The 14910-nt window shown below is 45.1% G+C and overlaps 1 protein-coding gene across 3 annotated transcripts in view; it reads left to right on the top strand.

The window, feature by feature from the left end:
* Positions 1 to 14910, top strand: part of LOC137355740 (ras GTPase-activating protein nGAP-like) — a 67037-nt gene that overhangs the window by 48936 nt on the left and 3191 nt on the right. For all 3 annotated transcript variants that reach the window (XM_068021216.1, XM_068021218.1, XM_068021217.1), the window contains 7 exons: positions 1999 to 2235; positions 3154 to 3355; positions 4236 to 4336; positions 7149 to 7518; positions 8945 to 9076; positions 9686 to 9858; positions 12956 to 13040. In XM_068021216.1, the coding sequence (XP_067877317.1) occupies positions 1999 to 2235; positions 3154 to 3355; positions 4236 to 4336; positions 7149 to 7518; positions 8945 to 9076; positions 9686 to 9858; positions 12956 to 13040 (1300 nt within the window). The remainder of the gene's footprint in view (positions 1 to 1998; positions 2236 to 3153; positions 3356 to 4235; positions 4337 to 7148; positions 7519 to 8944; positions 9077 to 9685; positions 9859 to 12955; positions 13041 to 14910) is intronic.

Below are 14910 nucleotides of genomic sequence, written 5' to 3'. Positions count from 1 at the left end.
AGATCATCTACCTCAACTTGCCCTTTCCCGCACAATCCCCATATCCCCTCGATTCCCTTAGTGCCCAAAATTCTATCAATCTCAGTCTTGAATATACTCAATGACTGAGCATCCACAGCTTTCTGGGGAAGAAAATTCCAAAGATTGACAATCCCTCTGAGTAAAGAAATTTTTTTTTTTTAGAATTAGAACATTACAGCGCAGTACAGGCCCTTCGGCCCTCAATGTTGCGCCGACCTGTGAAACCATCTGACCTACACTATTCCATTTTCATCCATATGTCTATCCAATGACCACTTAAATGCCCTTAAAGTTGGCGAATCTACTACTGCTGCAGGCAGGGCGTTCCACGCCTCTACTACTCTCTGAGTAAAGAAACTACCTCTGACATCTGTCCTATATCTATCACCCCTCAACGTAAAGCTATGTCCCCTCGTGTTTGCCATCACCATCTGAGGAAAAAGACGCTCACTATCCACCCTATCTAACCCTCTGATTATCTTATATGTCTCTATTAAGTCACCTCTCCTCCTCCTTCTCTCCAACGAAAACAACCTCAAGTCCCAGGTTTGACCTTGACCTTCCCTCTATACCAGGCAACATCCTAGTAAATCTCCTCTGCACCCTTTCCATAGCTTCCACATCCTTCCTATAATCCAGTGACCAGAACTGCACGCAATACTCCAGGTGTGGTCTCACCAGAGTTTTGTACAGCTGCAGCATGGCCTCGTGGCTCCGAAACTCGATCCCCCTACTAATAAAAGCTAACACACCATATGCCTTCTTAACAGCCCTATTAACCTGGGTAGCAACCTTCAGGGATTTATGCACCTGGACACCAAGATCTCTCTGTTCATCTACACTACCAAGAATCTTCCCATTAGCCCAGTACTCTGCATTCCTGTTACTCCTTCCAAAGTGAATCACCTCACACTTTTCCGCATTAAACTCCATTTGCCATCTCTCAGCCCAGCTCTGCAGCCTATCTATGTCCCTCTGTACCCTACAACATCCTTCGGCACTATCCACAACTCCACCGACCTTAGTGTCATCTGCAAATTTACTAACCCACCCTTCTACACTCTCTTCCAGGTCATTTATAAAAATGACAAACAGCAGTGGCCCCAAAACAGATCCTTGCGGTACACCACTAGTAACTAAACTCCAGGATGAACATTTGCCATCAACCACCACCCTCTGTCTTCTTTCAGCTAGCCAATTTCTGATCCAAAGCTCTAAATCACCTTCAACCCCATACTTCCGTATTTTCTGCAATAGCCTACCGTGGGGAACCTTATCAAACGCCTTACTGAAATCCATATACACCACATCCACTGCTTTACCCTCATCCACCTGTTTGGTCACCTTCTCGAAAAACTCAATAAGGTTTGTGAGGCACGACCTACCCGTCACAAAACCGTCCTGACTATCTCTAATGAACTTATTCTTTTCAAGATGATTATAAATCCTGTCTCTTATAACCTTTTCCAACATTTTACCCACAACCGAAGTAAGGCTCACAGCTCTATAATTACCAGGGCTGTCTCTACTCCCCTTCTTGAACAAGGGGACAACATTTGCTATCCTCCAGTCTTCCGGCACTATTCCTGTCGACAATGACGACAAAAAGATCAAAATTTCTCCTCATCTCAGTTCCAAATGGTCGATCCCTTATCCTGAGACTATGACCCATAGTACTAGATTCTCCAGCCAGGGGAAACAGTCTCCCACTGGTGAGGACTCCATCTAACTGCTTTGGTTCTGTACAGGATGGGCAATAAATGCTGATCTTGCCAGCAACACTCACATCCTATGAAGGAATAAAAAAAAACTCTTAATGCCCTTGACTAATAAAAATCTATCAAGCTGTTATTGGGATGTGAGAGAATGGGTGAAATTAAGCCGTCAACACTTTGTGTACCAGGGGTAGGTCAGGACTTCAACTCAGATCTGTGCAACTAAATCTTTTCCAACCTTCCTCTCATGTTCTTTTTATAGTGTGTTTCCAATCGAGCTGAGGGAGATATTTGCAGCCTGGCAGCAGCAGTGTTTTAGTCGAGGGAAAGCCGAGATTGGGATGCGGATGATCTGTGCCTCGCTCTTTCTGCGATTTCTCTGCCCAGCAATAATGTCACCCAGCCTCTTCAACCTGACTCAGGAATATCCCAACGACAGCACAGCAAGGACTCTCACACTTATAGCCAAAGTCATTCAGAACCTGGCCAACTTTACCACGTACGTACATCATTTTACCTGAGGTGTTTAGCCCAAATATCTAAGACCATTTACAATCAAAGGAAGAAGACTTGCATTTCTATAGTGCCTTTCATGACCTCAGGATGCCACAAAGCGCTTTACAGCCAATGAAGCACTATTGAAGTGTAGTCACTGTTGTAATGTAGGAGATGTGGCAGCCAATCTGCACACAGCAAGCTCCCACAAACAGCAATGTGATAATGATCAGATAATCTGTTTTAGTGTTGATGGTTGAGGGATAAATATTAGCCCAGGACACTGGGGAGAACTCCCCTGCTCAGCTTTGAAAATTTGCTTTGTGATTTTTTTTGCAGCCAACTGAGAGAGCAGACGGGGCCTTGGTTTAACGTCTCATCTGAAAGATGGCACCTCTGACAGCACTCCCTCAGTACTGCACTGGAATGCCAGACTGGATGATGTGTTCAAATCTCATGGCACAGCTTGTGGGTCTTGACGACACCAGCAAGGAAAGAAATGAAGTGGCCGTCCATCCCCTTGTTGTTGATGGGATGCTGCTGGTGGAGAATGACTGTGCATTTGGCCACACAAAAATAGTCATTTCACTGCAAAAGCTGATTCATTTTGTGAAGCGCGTTCAGCCATTTGTCATGAAGAGAAGCTATTGAAATGAAAGTATTGTGCATTTTCTGAAGTGGTTCTCAATGAAGGTTCATTGTAACAAGGTTTGAGCTGCACTACCCATAGGACTGAAAGGATTAGTAAAATAACAGCTTGTGATAATAAGGATGTATACTCAGCATCACTTGCTCCTCAGCTATATGGCAGCTCTCCCCTTACGTGTGGTATCTACTTTGCTTATGCATTATTCATGGTCTTGCATGGAGGTTCCTGAACTGCACTCAGTTCTGTTCTTTGTGGCATCTGTGCATCCTGCAGGTTCGAGGACAAGGAGGGCTATATGGCCTTTATGGACAGTTTCTTGGAGTCAAACTGGGACAGCATGAAATTCTTTCTGACAAACATTTCAAATCCAGAGCCCAACGTGAAAAGCTCAGAGTTTGAAGGCTGCATCGACCTTGGGCTGGAGATGTCCATCCTGCACTCTCTTCTCTGCGACATTATGTCTCGGTTGGAGCAGGTATGGTTGCTCTTCCAACATGTTGAGTTTGTTACTTTTTTTCCCCACTGTGATGGTGTAGTTGAGGTTAACATTTTTCACCTTGGTCTACGAGAGGTTCCTGAACCAGCAGTCTTACTCAGAGAGTCTATCAGAATGAATGGTGTAGGTCTTCACTCTCTGGTTGTCATTAGCGTCCTTCAAGAAATGAATGTGAGTAGTCTTAGCCACACTAGGAATGTGTCTGCAATACAAAACTGCTGCTAACCTGTCTTTGAGTTGACATTCTCAGAAAGAATGGCTGGTGTGGGATTGCCATTTTGATGCTCTTTCGAGATTGGCATTGGTGTCTATTGCTGGGGCAGGGTAGAGGGCTTTACTTTGCAACTAGCTTTGATATACGGACATCGGAGTGCAATAGGACTAGATTTGTGTCCATTCATCAACAACTTGCATTTATGTAGCGCTTTTAACAGCATAAAAAGTATTATGGGACAAAGAATTGACACTGAGCCAAAGGAGGAGATATTAGGACAGGTGAGCAAAAGCTTGGTCAAAGATGTAGGTTTTGGGACACATCTTAAAGGAGGAGAGAGATAGGTGGAGAGAAATTTAGCGAGGAAATTCAAGATCTTGGAGCCTAGATGGCTGAAGACACAGCTACCAACAGAGGAGGGAAGGACGTGGGGGATGCACAAGAGGGCAAGGGATGAAAAATCTGCCCCTTTAGTACTTTCACCCCTGCCATGACATCATTCAACTTGACGAGCAGTAAACTTCCTTTGAAAATTGTGTAACTGTGTCTCTAATGTACTTTTTCCCTTTCATGTCTATTTTCAATGCACCTTCCGACAATCCTGGCTGTGCTGCTATTGTCATTGCTGCATCCTGCAAATAACAGCAAGAACTGGACAGGCTGCAACCTCTCCCTGCCATTCTCAATGGAATCACCCATTCACTGAAAAACCCGAATGCACCACTGATACATCACCAGGAATTCAGGTAAGGCTGAAGCATCTTTACATAGCAATGAAGGAATTACAGACTGAAGTTAGGTAGGTAAAGGAGTCATAGTCATAGAGTCATAGAGTTATACAGCACAGAAACAGGCCCTTCGGCCCATCGAGGACAATAGTATTCCAGCATCCCCACCCCCATGACTCAGGAAGCATATTCCTGACAAACGGATAGGGTTTTTCCTGCAAAGCTGATATGAACATAGTAAGAGGTGGAGGCCATTTAGCCCCTCGAGCCTTGTTCCACCATTCAATGAGATCATGGCTGATCTGTGACCTAACTCCACTTTTGCCCAATATCCCTTAATACCTTTGGATAACAAAAATCTAATCAATCTCAGATTTATAATTAACTATTGATCTCAGCATCAATTGCCGCTTGCGGAAGAGAGTTCCAAGCTTTAACTACCCTTTGTGTGTAGAGGTGATTCCTAATTTCACTCCTGAATGGTGTTGGTCTAACTTTTAGACTATGCTATCTAGTCCTAAACTCATCATCCAGCAGAAATAGTTTTTCTCTATCTACCCTATCTGTTCCCCTTAATACCTTGCAAACTTCGATTAAATCATTCCTTAACTTTCTAAATTCCAGGAACATAACCCTAGTTTATGTAATTTCTCCTTGTAATTTAACCCTTGGAGTCAATCTATGCAGCACTTCCTGCAAGGCTAATCTATCCTTCCTAAGATGCGGTGCCATGAATGTTATCCCGAATGAATCAGGTGAATGAAGACGAAAATGCAAGAGCAGCATTCTCCATCAATGATTGGTCTGGAATAAACTGGGAAGTCAAAAAAAATTGTCAAAGGAAAAGTGAGGAAGAATGTTCGCAAGATGATACAAGAGGGATAAGGAGCAATATTCCCATTGAATTGATGGTACAACAGGGATAATTTGAACTTATAATAGCTATTCCTGTTAACTTTGAAAAGTGAAGCTAGTTGACGTTAATAGAAATGAAAATTGAGAAAGACTTCTAATGGGCATCCGAATCAATAGAATTTTCCCCCATCATCAGTGTGAAAATTACCCCCAATAATTCCAGAGGCAATTTCTACAAGTCTAGTATTTACAGAGCGCTTTCCCAAATGGGTAAGTTACTAGCAGTTCTATCAGTTCTCAACTAATGACTGGTAGCTGTGGTATATTGGAGTGTATGTACCTCCTGGAGGAGAAATTGTCTCTCCTGCCACTTTGTAGAAGCTCATTTTTGATCAACTACTCAGCAGGTATCTTGAATAATCCCCATTAACCAAAACAAAAATGGGGGTAATGTGCCACTCATTAGTTGCTTGTTCTGAGGCCCGTTTCAAATCTACTACACTCTCTTATTTTTTTGGGAGTTGTTCTCCTAGTTGAGAAACCTTAATGAAAGCCAATAGTCATTGTGCAGGACAGAAAATGAGATGAATCCAAACACGTCACATTTGCTGCCCATGTGTATGACCAGCATTGAAATCAACGGGCATAAAAATCGTGAGGCTTATACGATGGAACAGAGGTGGGTAGGCAGTAAGTTGAAAATCGACAGCTGTGGTTTCTGGGTTTAAAATTGTATCAGTTCTAGGAGGTAAGCTGTCTTGATTTCAACGTAGTGACAATGGAGAAAATAGAAGGATGTAGGGTGACGAAGGAGGACGAAGAGGAGAAAATACTTATTTTTTAAAATTCTTTGTGGGCATTGCTGGCAAGGCCAGCATTTGTTGCTCATCCCTAATTGCCCTTGACAACTGAGTTGGTTGCTAAGCCATTTCTGTGGGTCTGGAGTCACATGTAGGCCAGACCAGATAAGGACAGCAGATTTCCTTCCCTAAAGGACATTAGTGAACCAGTTGGCTTTTTATGACAATTGATAGTTTCATGGCACCATTACTGAGACTAGCTTTCAATTCCAAATTTTTATTAATTACATTTGAACTCCACCAGCCAGTGGGGTTTGAACCCATGTCCCCAGGGCATTAGAGCCATAGAGAGAGATACAGCACTGAAACAGGCCCTTCGGCCCACCATCAACCACCCATTTATACTAATCCTATATTAATCCCATTATCCCTCTCACATCCCCACAATTATCCTACTACCTTACCTACAATAGGGCAATTTTGTTTTACAATGGCCAATTTACCTATCAACCCACAAGTTTTTGGCATGTGGGAGGAAACCCACGCAGTCACAGGGAGAACTTGCAAACTCCACACAGGCAGTACCCAGGTCGCTGGAGCTGTGAGGCTGTGGTGCTAGCCACTGCGCCACTGCATTACCAACAGGTAACCAGGCTAAAATGCCATGAAAACAGAGAAAGACAAGAAAGGCTGGAATGAAGACTGAGAGGTTGGAGGATACAGGGTCACCAATCAGCCAAAAGCATTGCTTTGCATCCTGTTCAATGATGTAAAAGGGAGGCTGGACAAGGATCTCCAGATATGGGGCCTATATTGTAGTCTTGGACAGACTTTATAAAGATAAAGACTAAAGAGTTGAAGAAGATGTAGAGTTCATTGTCCCCTCCCGGGTGACCTGATCCCAGGCTCCTGCCAAAGAGGACAGTGCACAAGAGTATTGAGGTGACTTGCCTGCCAAAGGCGAACAAGCAATAGGGTATGACACCCTGACTGAGTCTGAAGCTAACAGTATGGGCAAGTACAGAACCAAAAATCGCTTACCATGCTCTTCCACACTACAAACACCCCTCTTTTAGGGGGCGGGGAGTTGGGGGGGGGTCCCAAAAATAGGTGTCATGACAGCATGTAGCTCCAATATGCCACTCAATACTCACACAGGATGCCTTCTCTTTCAGTGCTTACCGCCGGGAAGACAAACCGACCTATGTAGCCCCCAAAAACGTCAAGCTTTTCAGTGCGTCGCTGTTGAGCTTACACAAGTGTACAGCAGAACAGCAGCATTTAAAGTCCAGTGAGATTGCAAACAGGAGTATGACAACGGTCAAACGCACCCAGAGTGTGCCGGCACGGAAGAGACCCAACATCTCTCAGCAACCATCAACTTGGGAACCTGTTTCTAAGATAGGAGGGCACATCGAGGAAGACACCATCACAAACCTGCCAGACAGACCTTATAATACCCGAACAAAGGTTCCCCTCTCTGTTACCCAGTCATTGAAGTCACCCAACTCTCGCCTACAAAGCAACCCCCGTCTGAGAATGCAGGTAATTGCATCGTTCCTCAACATACTTTATCTCGAGTGCGTGTTGATGCTAGTGTTTCCATTAAAACAGAAAATACTGGAAATATGCAGCAGGTCCGTAAGTGCCTAAAAAGGTTAACATTTGGGATATGGACCCTTCGTCAGAATCCAAGTGGAAACAAAGCCCGAGGATTAATTTCTGGAGAAATAGAATGAAAAGCAGTGAAGTGATGTTAAACTTGTACAGAACCTTGATTAGACCACACTCGAATTACTATTCACAGTTCTGGTCTCGATATTATGAAAAGAATATAGGGGCCCCGGAGAACCTGCAACAAAGATTTACTAGGTTGATGCCAGAACTGAAAGGTTATAACTATCAGGAAAGAGGTGAAGAGCCTGGGGCTCTTTTATCTAAAGGCGGAGGAGTGACCTGATAGAGGTCTTTAAAATAATGGGTTGGATTTTACCAGCTGTCTGAAGATGGGATAGGAGGCAAGAATCCTCGTAAAATGGCGGCGAAAGGCATCAGGAGGGGAGTCCGATGTCTTACCCCTGCCACGGGATATCCTGAACGGTGGGAACGGTAGCGGCATGGCCTACTGGCAACTGAAGGCGGCAGGCAATTAAACTGTGGCAGTGCCCCAGCAGGGTTCAGGGAGTGGGGTGGGGGGGGAGCCTTTCTTAATGGTCGCTTCATAGACCATGGTGGGGCCGCCTGGTGGCAATGGCCGTCCCCGTGGTTCCACCGCTGCCATCGGCTTCATCCCTCTGACCGCTGGGGCCTATATGGCCCCAGCACAATAAATAAAAGAACTCATCTGGGCTTCGAGGGCGCCTCAACGTGGAGGTGCCCTCCAATTCATCCTACAGCCTCAGCAGCGACTGTACCTACTGGTGGCGTTGCCAAACTGCCAGCCCTCTGATTGGGCCAGAAGCTTTGAGAGGTGAGCTGCTTTCCTCAATTAGGCATCGGTCCTGGCAGTGGCCTCTTGACTGGCCGCCGCCAGTATAATGCTGCCCAGCGTCCTGCCGCCCGCTGTGCGGGCTCGCGCCCTGCTTTCAGGCCCGATAGAGGGACAACCTTCAAGCTGAGAAAATTCTGACCAATGAAGGGGCTTGATAGTTTAGAAAAACAAAGATGTTGCCACTTAAGGGAGTGACCAAAACTAGGGGTCATAAATATAAAACAGTCACCTATCGGTCCAATAAGGAATTCAGGAGAAACTTCTCGATGTTAATTAAGAATGGGGACACTGGCTAACTGTACCCCCATTGGCTGAGGCAAATTTCAGCACCCCATTGATTGCCCCATTTGACATCACGCTATTTACTCCCTCCTCCACCCATCCTCACCTGAGCTTGGTATTGAAGAGGTCTCTGCGCAGTTTGGAAAATTGCTTTAAGTGTACGTATCTGATGTATCAACTTTGTTGTGTCTGTGACAGGGCCACAATCCACGTCTAATGCCAGTTGATTCATTCAGAAAATCCCAAGTTCCATGGGAACGCAACTCTGGACATGAGGAGTGGTCCTCTCAGTCAGAGCCAGGAAGACAGGATTTCAAACCTTTTGAAAAGGTAAGGAGTGTCTATTTTTGACCAACTATATATCTAATGGATATTTATTTTCAATGTCAATATTCTAAATTGAAAATGTTTCAGAACTGAGCAAAGTGAAGTGCTTTGGGGCATGCTGAGGTTGTGAAAGGCGCTATATAAATTCAAGTCTTTCTTCCACTCTTGAATGCTCTGGGGCACAGTTCTACGGGCACTGATTGCCCCTCTGATTCTTCCCCCAAGTGTCAGTGCCCCACATACGAGTGTCAGTAGGTCATTCGACCAGGGGAGTGGCTCCACAGCCAATCCCTAGCCTCTGCTCACCTGACATCCGTGCACATCCACTTCCTGGCAGGAGGGGCTGGATACCAGTTGGGAGTGGGCGACCAGCCCAGGTCATTGTGCCAACTGGAGCGTCCTCACTGCAACACAGTGCAATTAACTGCCTGAGTTGACACAGTGGGGACTGAAGTTGGGATGTCTCTGCTTTGGTTCAGCTTCACACAGTGCGTCTGCAGTGTCGGGGGAAGAACTCCCTTAAAACTTCGAGCCAGCCTGGAGCAACTAAATGTTCAGATCATGTGCAGAAACCAATAACATCTCCCTGTCTTCCCTCACCCCTCAACACAGCATGAACAAGACATCTCCAGTCTACAGGAAAGCTTGCAGACCATCAATCAGGAGCTGACAGAGGTTAAAAATCGCGTAGATGATCTCGTTCAACAAATGCTTCAGGAGAAGGAGGAGGGGCAGAAAAACCAACTAGAGGAACAGGACAAGCAGATATATAATCTTACCAGCAGGTGAGAACACGTTGCTCCATTAATAAGGCTACCAATGATATTTACCTAAGTCAACTTTATTGGCATCTGGTTGGGGGCCTCTGTCTCAAACAATGGCTCGATTGAGAATCTCTCTCTCTCTGAATTATTGCACTGTTGTGTGACAGGGTGCAGTCTACAGTCCACCATTGTGTGAATTCTGGGATAGCCTCACTTTTAACAGTGTTGAGCAGAAGTAGGAGGCAGCAAACAGTGCTAATGCCAACTGTTGTGTGATTGCCTTTAAGAGTGATGTACCGTTAAGATCTTAGTATGCTAATGAGCTATGTGCCAGGATGCTGTCACGTGACTACTTGCCAGAGTTACTCTGCTACTGTAACACCAAGAGGCAAGTGATGTAAATAGTTAGCTCTGCACTGTATCTACTTGTTCGCTGTTACTAAATCTGTTTGAGATCTTCAATGAACTGAACTCTACACATCTGATTTATGTTGCATCACATAACATAAAAAGCTTCTCATTACACCAACAACAACTTGCATTTATATTGCGCATTTAATGCAGTAAAGCTTCCCAAGGTACAGAACAAGAGTGATAGCAATAAAAACGGTTTTGACATTTTTGACATCGAGCTACATAAGGAGATATCAGGACAGATGGCCAAAAGCTTGAGCAAAGAGATAGGTTTAAAATAGGCGAGCGAGGTAGAGAGGCAGAGAGAATTAGGGAGGGAATTCCAGAGCTTAAGGGTCCAGGCCGCCAGTGATGGAGCGATTAAAATCAGGAATGAGCAAGAGGCCAGAATTGGAGGTTTGTGGGGTTGGAGGAGGCTACAGAGATAGAGAGAGATGGGGTCATGGAGGGATTTGAAAACAAGGATGAGAATTTTAAAACTGAAACGTTGTCAGGCGTGGGGCCAGTGAGGTTCAACGGGCACAGGGAGCAATGGGTGAATGAGGCTTGGAGTGAGTTAAGATATGTGCAGCAGAGTTTTGAATGAGCAAGTTTATGGAAGTTGGAAGATGGGAGACTGGCCAGGAGAGTATTGGAATTGTCAAGTCTAAAGGTAGCAAAGGCATGGACGAGGGTTTCAGCAGCAGATGAGCTGAGGCAGGGGCAGAGTCAGGGGCAGAGCCAGGCAATGTTACGGAGGTGGAAGTAGGCAGGTTTGATGATGGCATGGATATGTGGTCCTCCTATAACATCCCAGATTCAAACAGGCTGCAACTTCAGAGACACACGGAGGAACAAGAGCCACAGGCATGGGTGAATTGGGAAGAAAGTGGCTCTTTAGGCAGTGTTATGAGTACTACAGGACCATGGGGAAAGAGCAGGGAGTGGGACTAGTGGAATAGCTCTTTCAAAGAGCCAGAATCAGGCTTGATGGGCAGAATGGCCTACTTCCGTGCTGTAAATTTCTATGTTTCTATAATTCTATAAGCATACCATAAGATTAAAGCAATTTATTTCGGAATATAATTCTTATGTCAAGTGTTGCATGCACTCATTCTGACTCAGGAGGTTGTGGGTTCAAACCCTGCTTTTGGACATGAGTATCTAATCTTCAGCACTGCACTGCTCGAGCTGCTGCCTGTCCCTTTCACACGGGTGTAAAAGATCCCATGACATTATTTAACACAGAGCAGCGGAGTTCTCCTGGCCAAGATTTATCTTCCCTCCCACTCCATGAAAAAGCAGTTAAGCTGGCTACTCAGCTCATTGCTACTTGTGGGGTCATCCTGTGTGCAAGCTGCCTGCCACATTTGCCTACATAATCGCAATGACTGCAAAAGCACCCCATGGGCTATGAAGCATACTGGCACATCTTGACACTGTGTAAGCTGCAATAGAAAACAAGTTCTATTTGAAAAGAAAGTACTCCTCCTGGAGGCATTCACTCCTGATAGACTTTACCCAGTAGTACTTCTTTGGCCTCCTTATCTCGAGAGACAATGGATACGCGCCTGGAGGTGGTCAGTGGTGTGTGGAGCAGCGCCTGGAGTGGCTATAAAGGCCAATTCTAGAGTGACAGGCTCTTCCACAGGTGCTGCAGAAAAATTTGTTTGTCGGGGCTGTTACACAGTTGGCTCTCTCCTTGCGCCACTTTTTTTTCCTGCCAACTGCTAAGTCTCTTCGACTCGCCACACTTTAGCCCCGCCTTTATGGCTGCCCGCCAGCTCTGGCGAACGCTGGCAACTGACTCCCACAACTTGTGATCAATGTCACAGGATTTCATGTCGCGTTTGCAGACGTCTTTAAAGAGGAGACATGGACTGCCGGTGGGTCTGATACCAGTGGCGAGCTCGCTGTACAATGTGTCTTTGGGGATCCTGCCATCTTCCATGCAGCTCACATGGCCAAGCCATCTCAAGCCCCGCTGTCTCAGTAGGGTGTACAAGCTGGGGATGTTGGCCGCCTCGAGGACTTCTGTGTTGGAGATACGGTCCTGCCACCTGATGCCAAGTATTCTCCAGAGGCAGCGAAGATGGAATGAATTGAGACGTCGCTCTTGGCTGACATACGTTGTCCAGGCCTCGCTGCCATAGAGCAAGGTACTGAGGACAGAGGCCTGATACACTCGGACTTTTGTGTTCCGTGTCAGTGCGCCATTTTCCCACACTCTCTTGGCCGGTCTGGACATAGCAGTGGAAGCCTTTCCCATGTGCTTGTTGATTTCTGCATCTAGAGACAGGTTACTGGTGATAGTTGAGCCTAGGCAGGTGAACTCTTGAACCACTTCCAGAGCGTGGTCGCCAATATTGATGGATGGAGCATTTCTGACGTCCTGCCCCATGATGTTCGTTTTCTTGAGGCTGATGGTTAGGCCAAATCCATTGCAGGCAGCTGCAATCCTGTCAATGAGACTTTGCAGACACTCTTCAGTGTGATATGTTAAAGCAGCATACAGGTGAGCAATTAGCATAAATGTTTGGAACAATGAAGGAATCTACCAATCTCAATGTACTGCCACACTCAGCATTCTGTTCCACTCTACCACTTTATTCTGTCACTCTTTCTTTTGATGGTCACCTTAATCTACTATTTCTATTAACTTGCTACACTTGTGCTAACTGCATCATGGCCTGACCACACATTGAAATGTTCTTTTCTTTTACAGACTTGAAGCAGTTGAAGAGGAAAGGAAGAAGGACATTGAAAAATTAGAAGTTGCCGCCCAGCACCAGCAGAAGATTGAGTGTCTGGTACGTAATGTGTTGCTGGCTGCTCTTCGTCAGCTTCTTATTAATAGAATCATAGAATCTTGTAGCATAGAGCGAGGCCATTCAGCCCATGATGACTGTGCTAGTTATTTGAAAGAGACGTCCAATTTCGTCCCACACCTCAGCTTTTTCCCCTGCAAATTATTTCTCTTCAAGTACATGACCTTTTAAAAGTTCCTATGGAATCTGATTCAACCATCCTTTCAGGTAGTGCATTGCAGATCTTAAGCACCCTCTGTGTGAAAACATATCTTCTCATTTCCCCTCTCGTTCTTTCGCCAATTATTTTAAGTCAATAACAGAATCTGTTTTCTGTTACTTACTCATTTCCAGAGGAAACCTTTTCTTCCTACTTAGAGTCATAGAATGATACAGCATTGAAACAGGCCCTTCGAGTCTGTGCCGACCATCAACCACCCATTTATACTAATCCTACATTAATCCCATATTCCCTACCACATCCCCTCAATTCCCCTACCACCTACCTATACTAGGGCCAATTTACAATGGCCAATTTACCTATCAACCTGCAAGTCTTTGGCTGTGGGAGGAAACCGGAGCACCCGGCAGAAACCCACGCGGTCACAGGGAGAACTTGCAAACTCCACACAGGCAGTACCCAGAATTGAACCCAGATCACTGGAGATGTGAGGCTGTGGTGCTAACCACTGTGCTGCCCACTGTTCCTTTATCAAAACCCCTCATAATTTTGAATATCTCTATGAGGTCCTCCTTTAACTTTCTCTACTCCAAGGCAAACAATCAGAGCATCTCCAATCTCTCCACATAACTGAACTCCCTCATCCCTAGTACCATTCTTGTAAATCTCCTCTGCCTCCTCTCTAGGGCCTTGACATCCTTCTGAAAGTATGGTGCCCAGAACGATACTCCAGTTGAGGCCTAACTAGAAACTTGAAAAGGTTCAGCACGAGTTCCTTGTTTTTCTATTCATTGCCCCTATTTACAAAGCCAGTTATCTCCGACACTTTCTTAACCACCTCATCAACTTGCCCTGCCACCTTCGAGGATTTATGAATTTGCACCTCAGGTCCCTCTGCTCTTTGATTATACTGCCTCTGCATTTTGTTTCTCCCAAAGTGCATCACTTCAAAATTATCCATATTAAATTGCATCTGCCTGTGTTTGCCCATTTCTCTAGTCTGTCTATGTTGTTCTGAAGTCTGCTACTATCCTGCTCACTATTAACTACGTTGCCAAATTTTGTTTCCTAACTTCAAAATTGTACTCCCTGTACTCAAGTCCAGGATACTTATATATAACAAGGAAAGCAGCAGTCCTAATATCAACCTCTAGGGTACACCACTACATACTTCTCTCCGTTCACCACTACTCTGCTTCCTATCCCTTAACCAATTATATACCCAAGTTACCACCTCTTTAATCCCATGTGCTCCTATTTTCTGAAGAAGTCTGTTACTGTTGTACTTTGTCAAATATCTTTAGAAAATTCATATTCTACTGTACTATCTTCATCAATCCTCTCTGTTGCTTTATCAAAGAACTCAATCTGATTAGTCAGACATGATTTGCCCTTAACAAATCCATGCTGGCTGATTACTTATTAACCCATTGCTTCTCCAAGTGAAAAGTAACGTTGTCCTTCACAATGGATCTCTTGTAGTTTCCTCACCATGAGCAGTAGACTGATTGGCCTATAGCTCTCCACTTTTTTGAATTTGCATTCCTGCCGTCCTCTGGTGCCACTCACATATACACGGAGGATTGAAAGATTGTGGTCAGAACTTCTGTTATCTCCACCCTAGCTTCCTAGGATCTAGACTGAATGATTGTTGACTTTGAGTGACGCCAGCCTATTTAGCACCTCTTTTCT

The sequence above is a fragment of the Heterodontus francisci genome, chromosome 43 (assembly GCF_036365525.1).
Source record: "Heterodontus francisci isolate sHetFra1 chromosome 43, sHetFra1.hap1, whole genome shotgun sequence".
NCBI classification, from domain to species: domain Eukaryota; kingdom Metazoa; phylum Chordata; class Chondrichthyes; order Heterodontiformes; family Heterodontidae; genus Heterodontus; species Heterodontus francisci.
The sequence above is the reverse complement of the archived record's forward strand: the minus strand, read 5'-3'. Positions and strand labels throughout refer to the sequence as shown.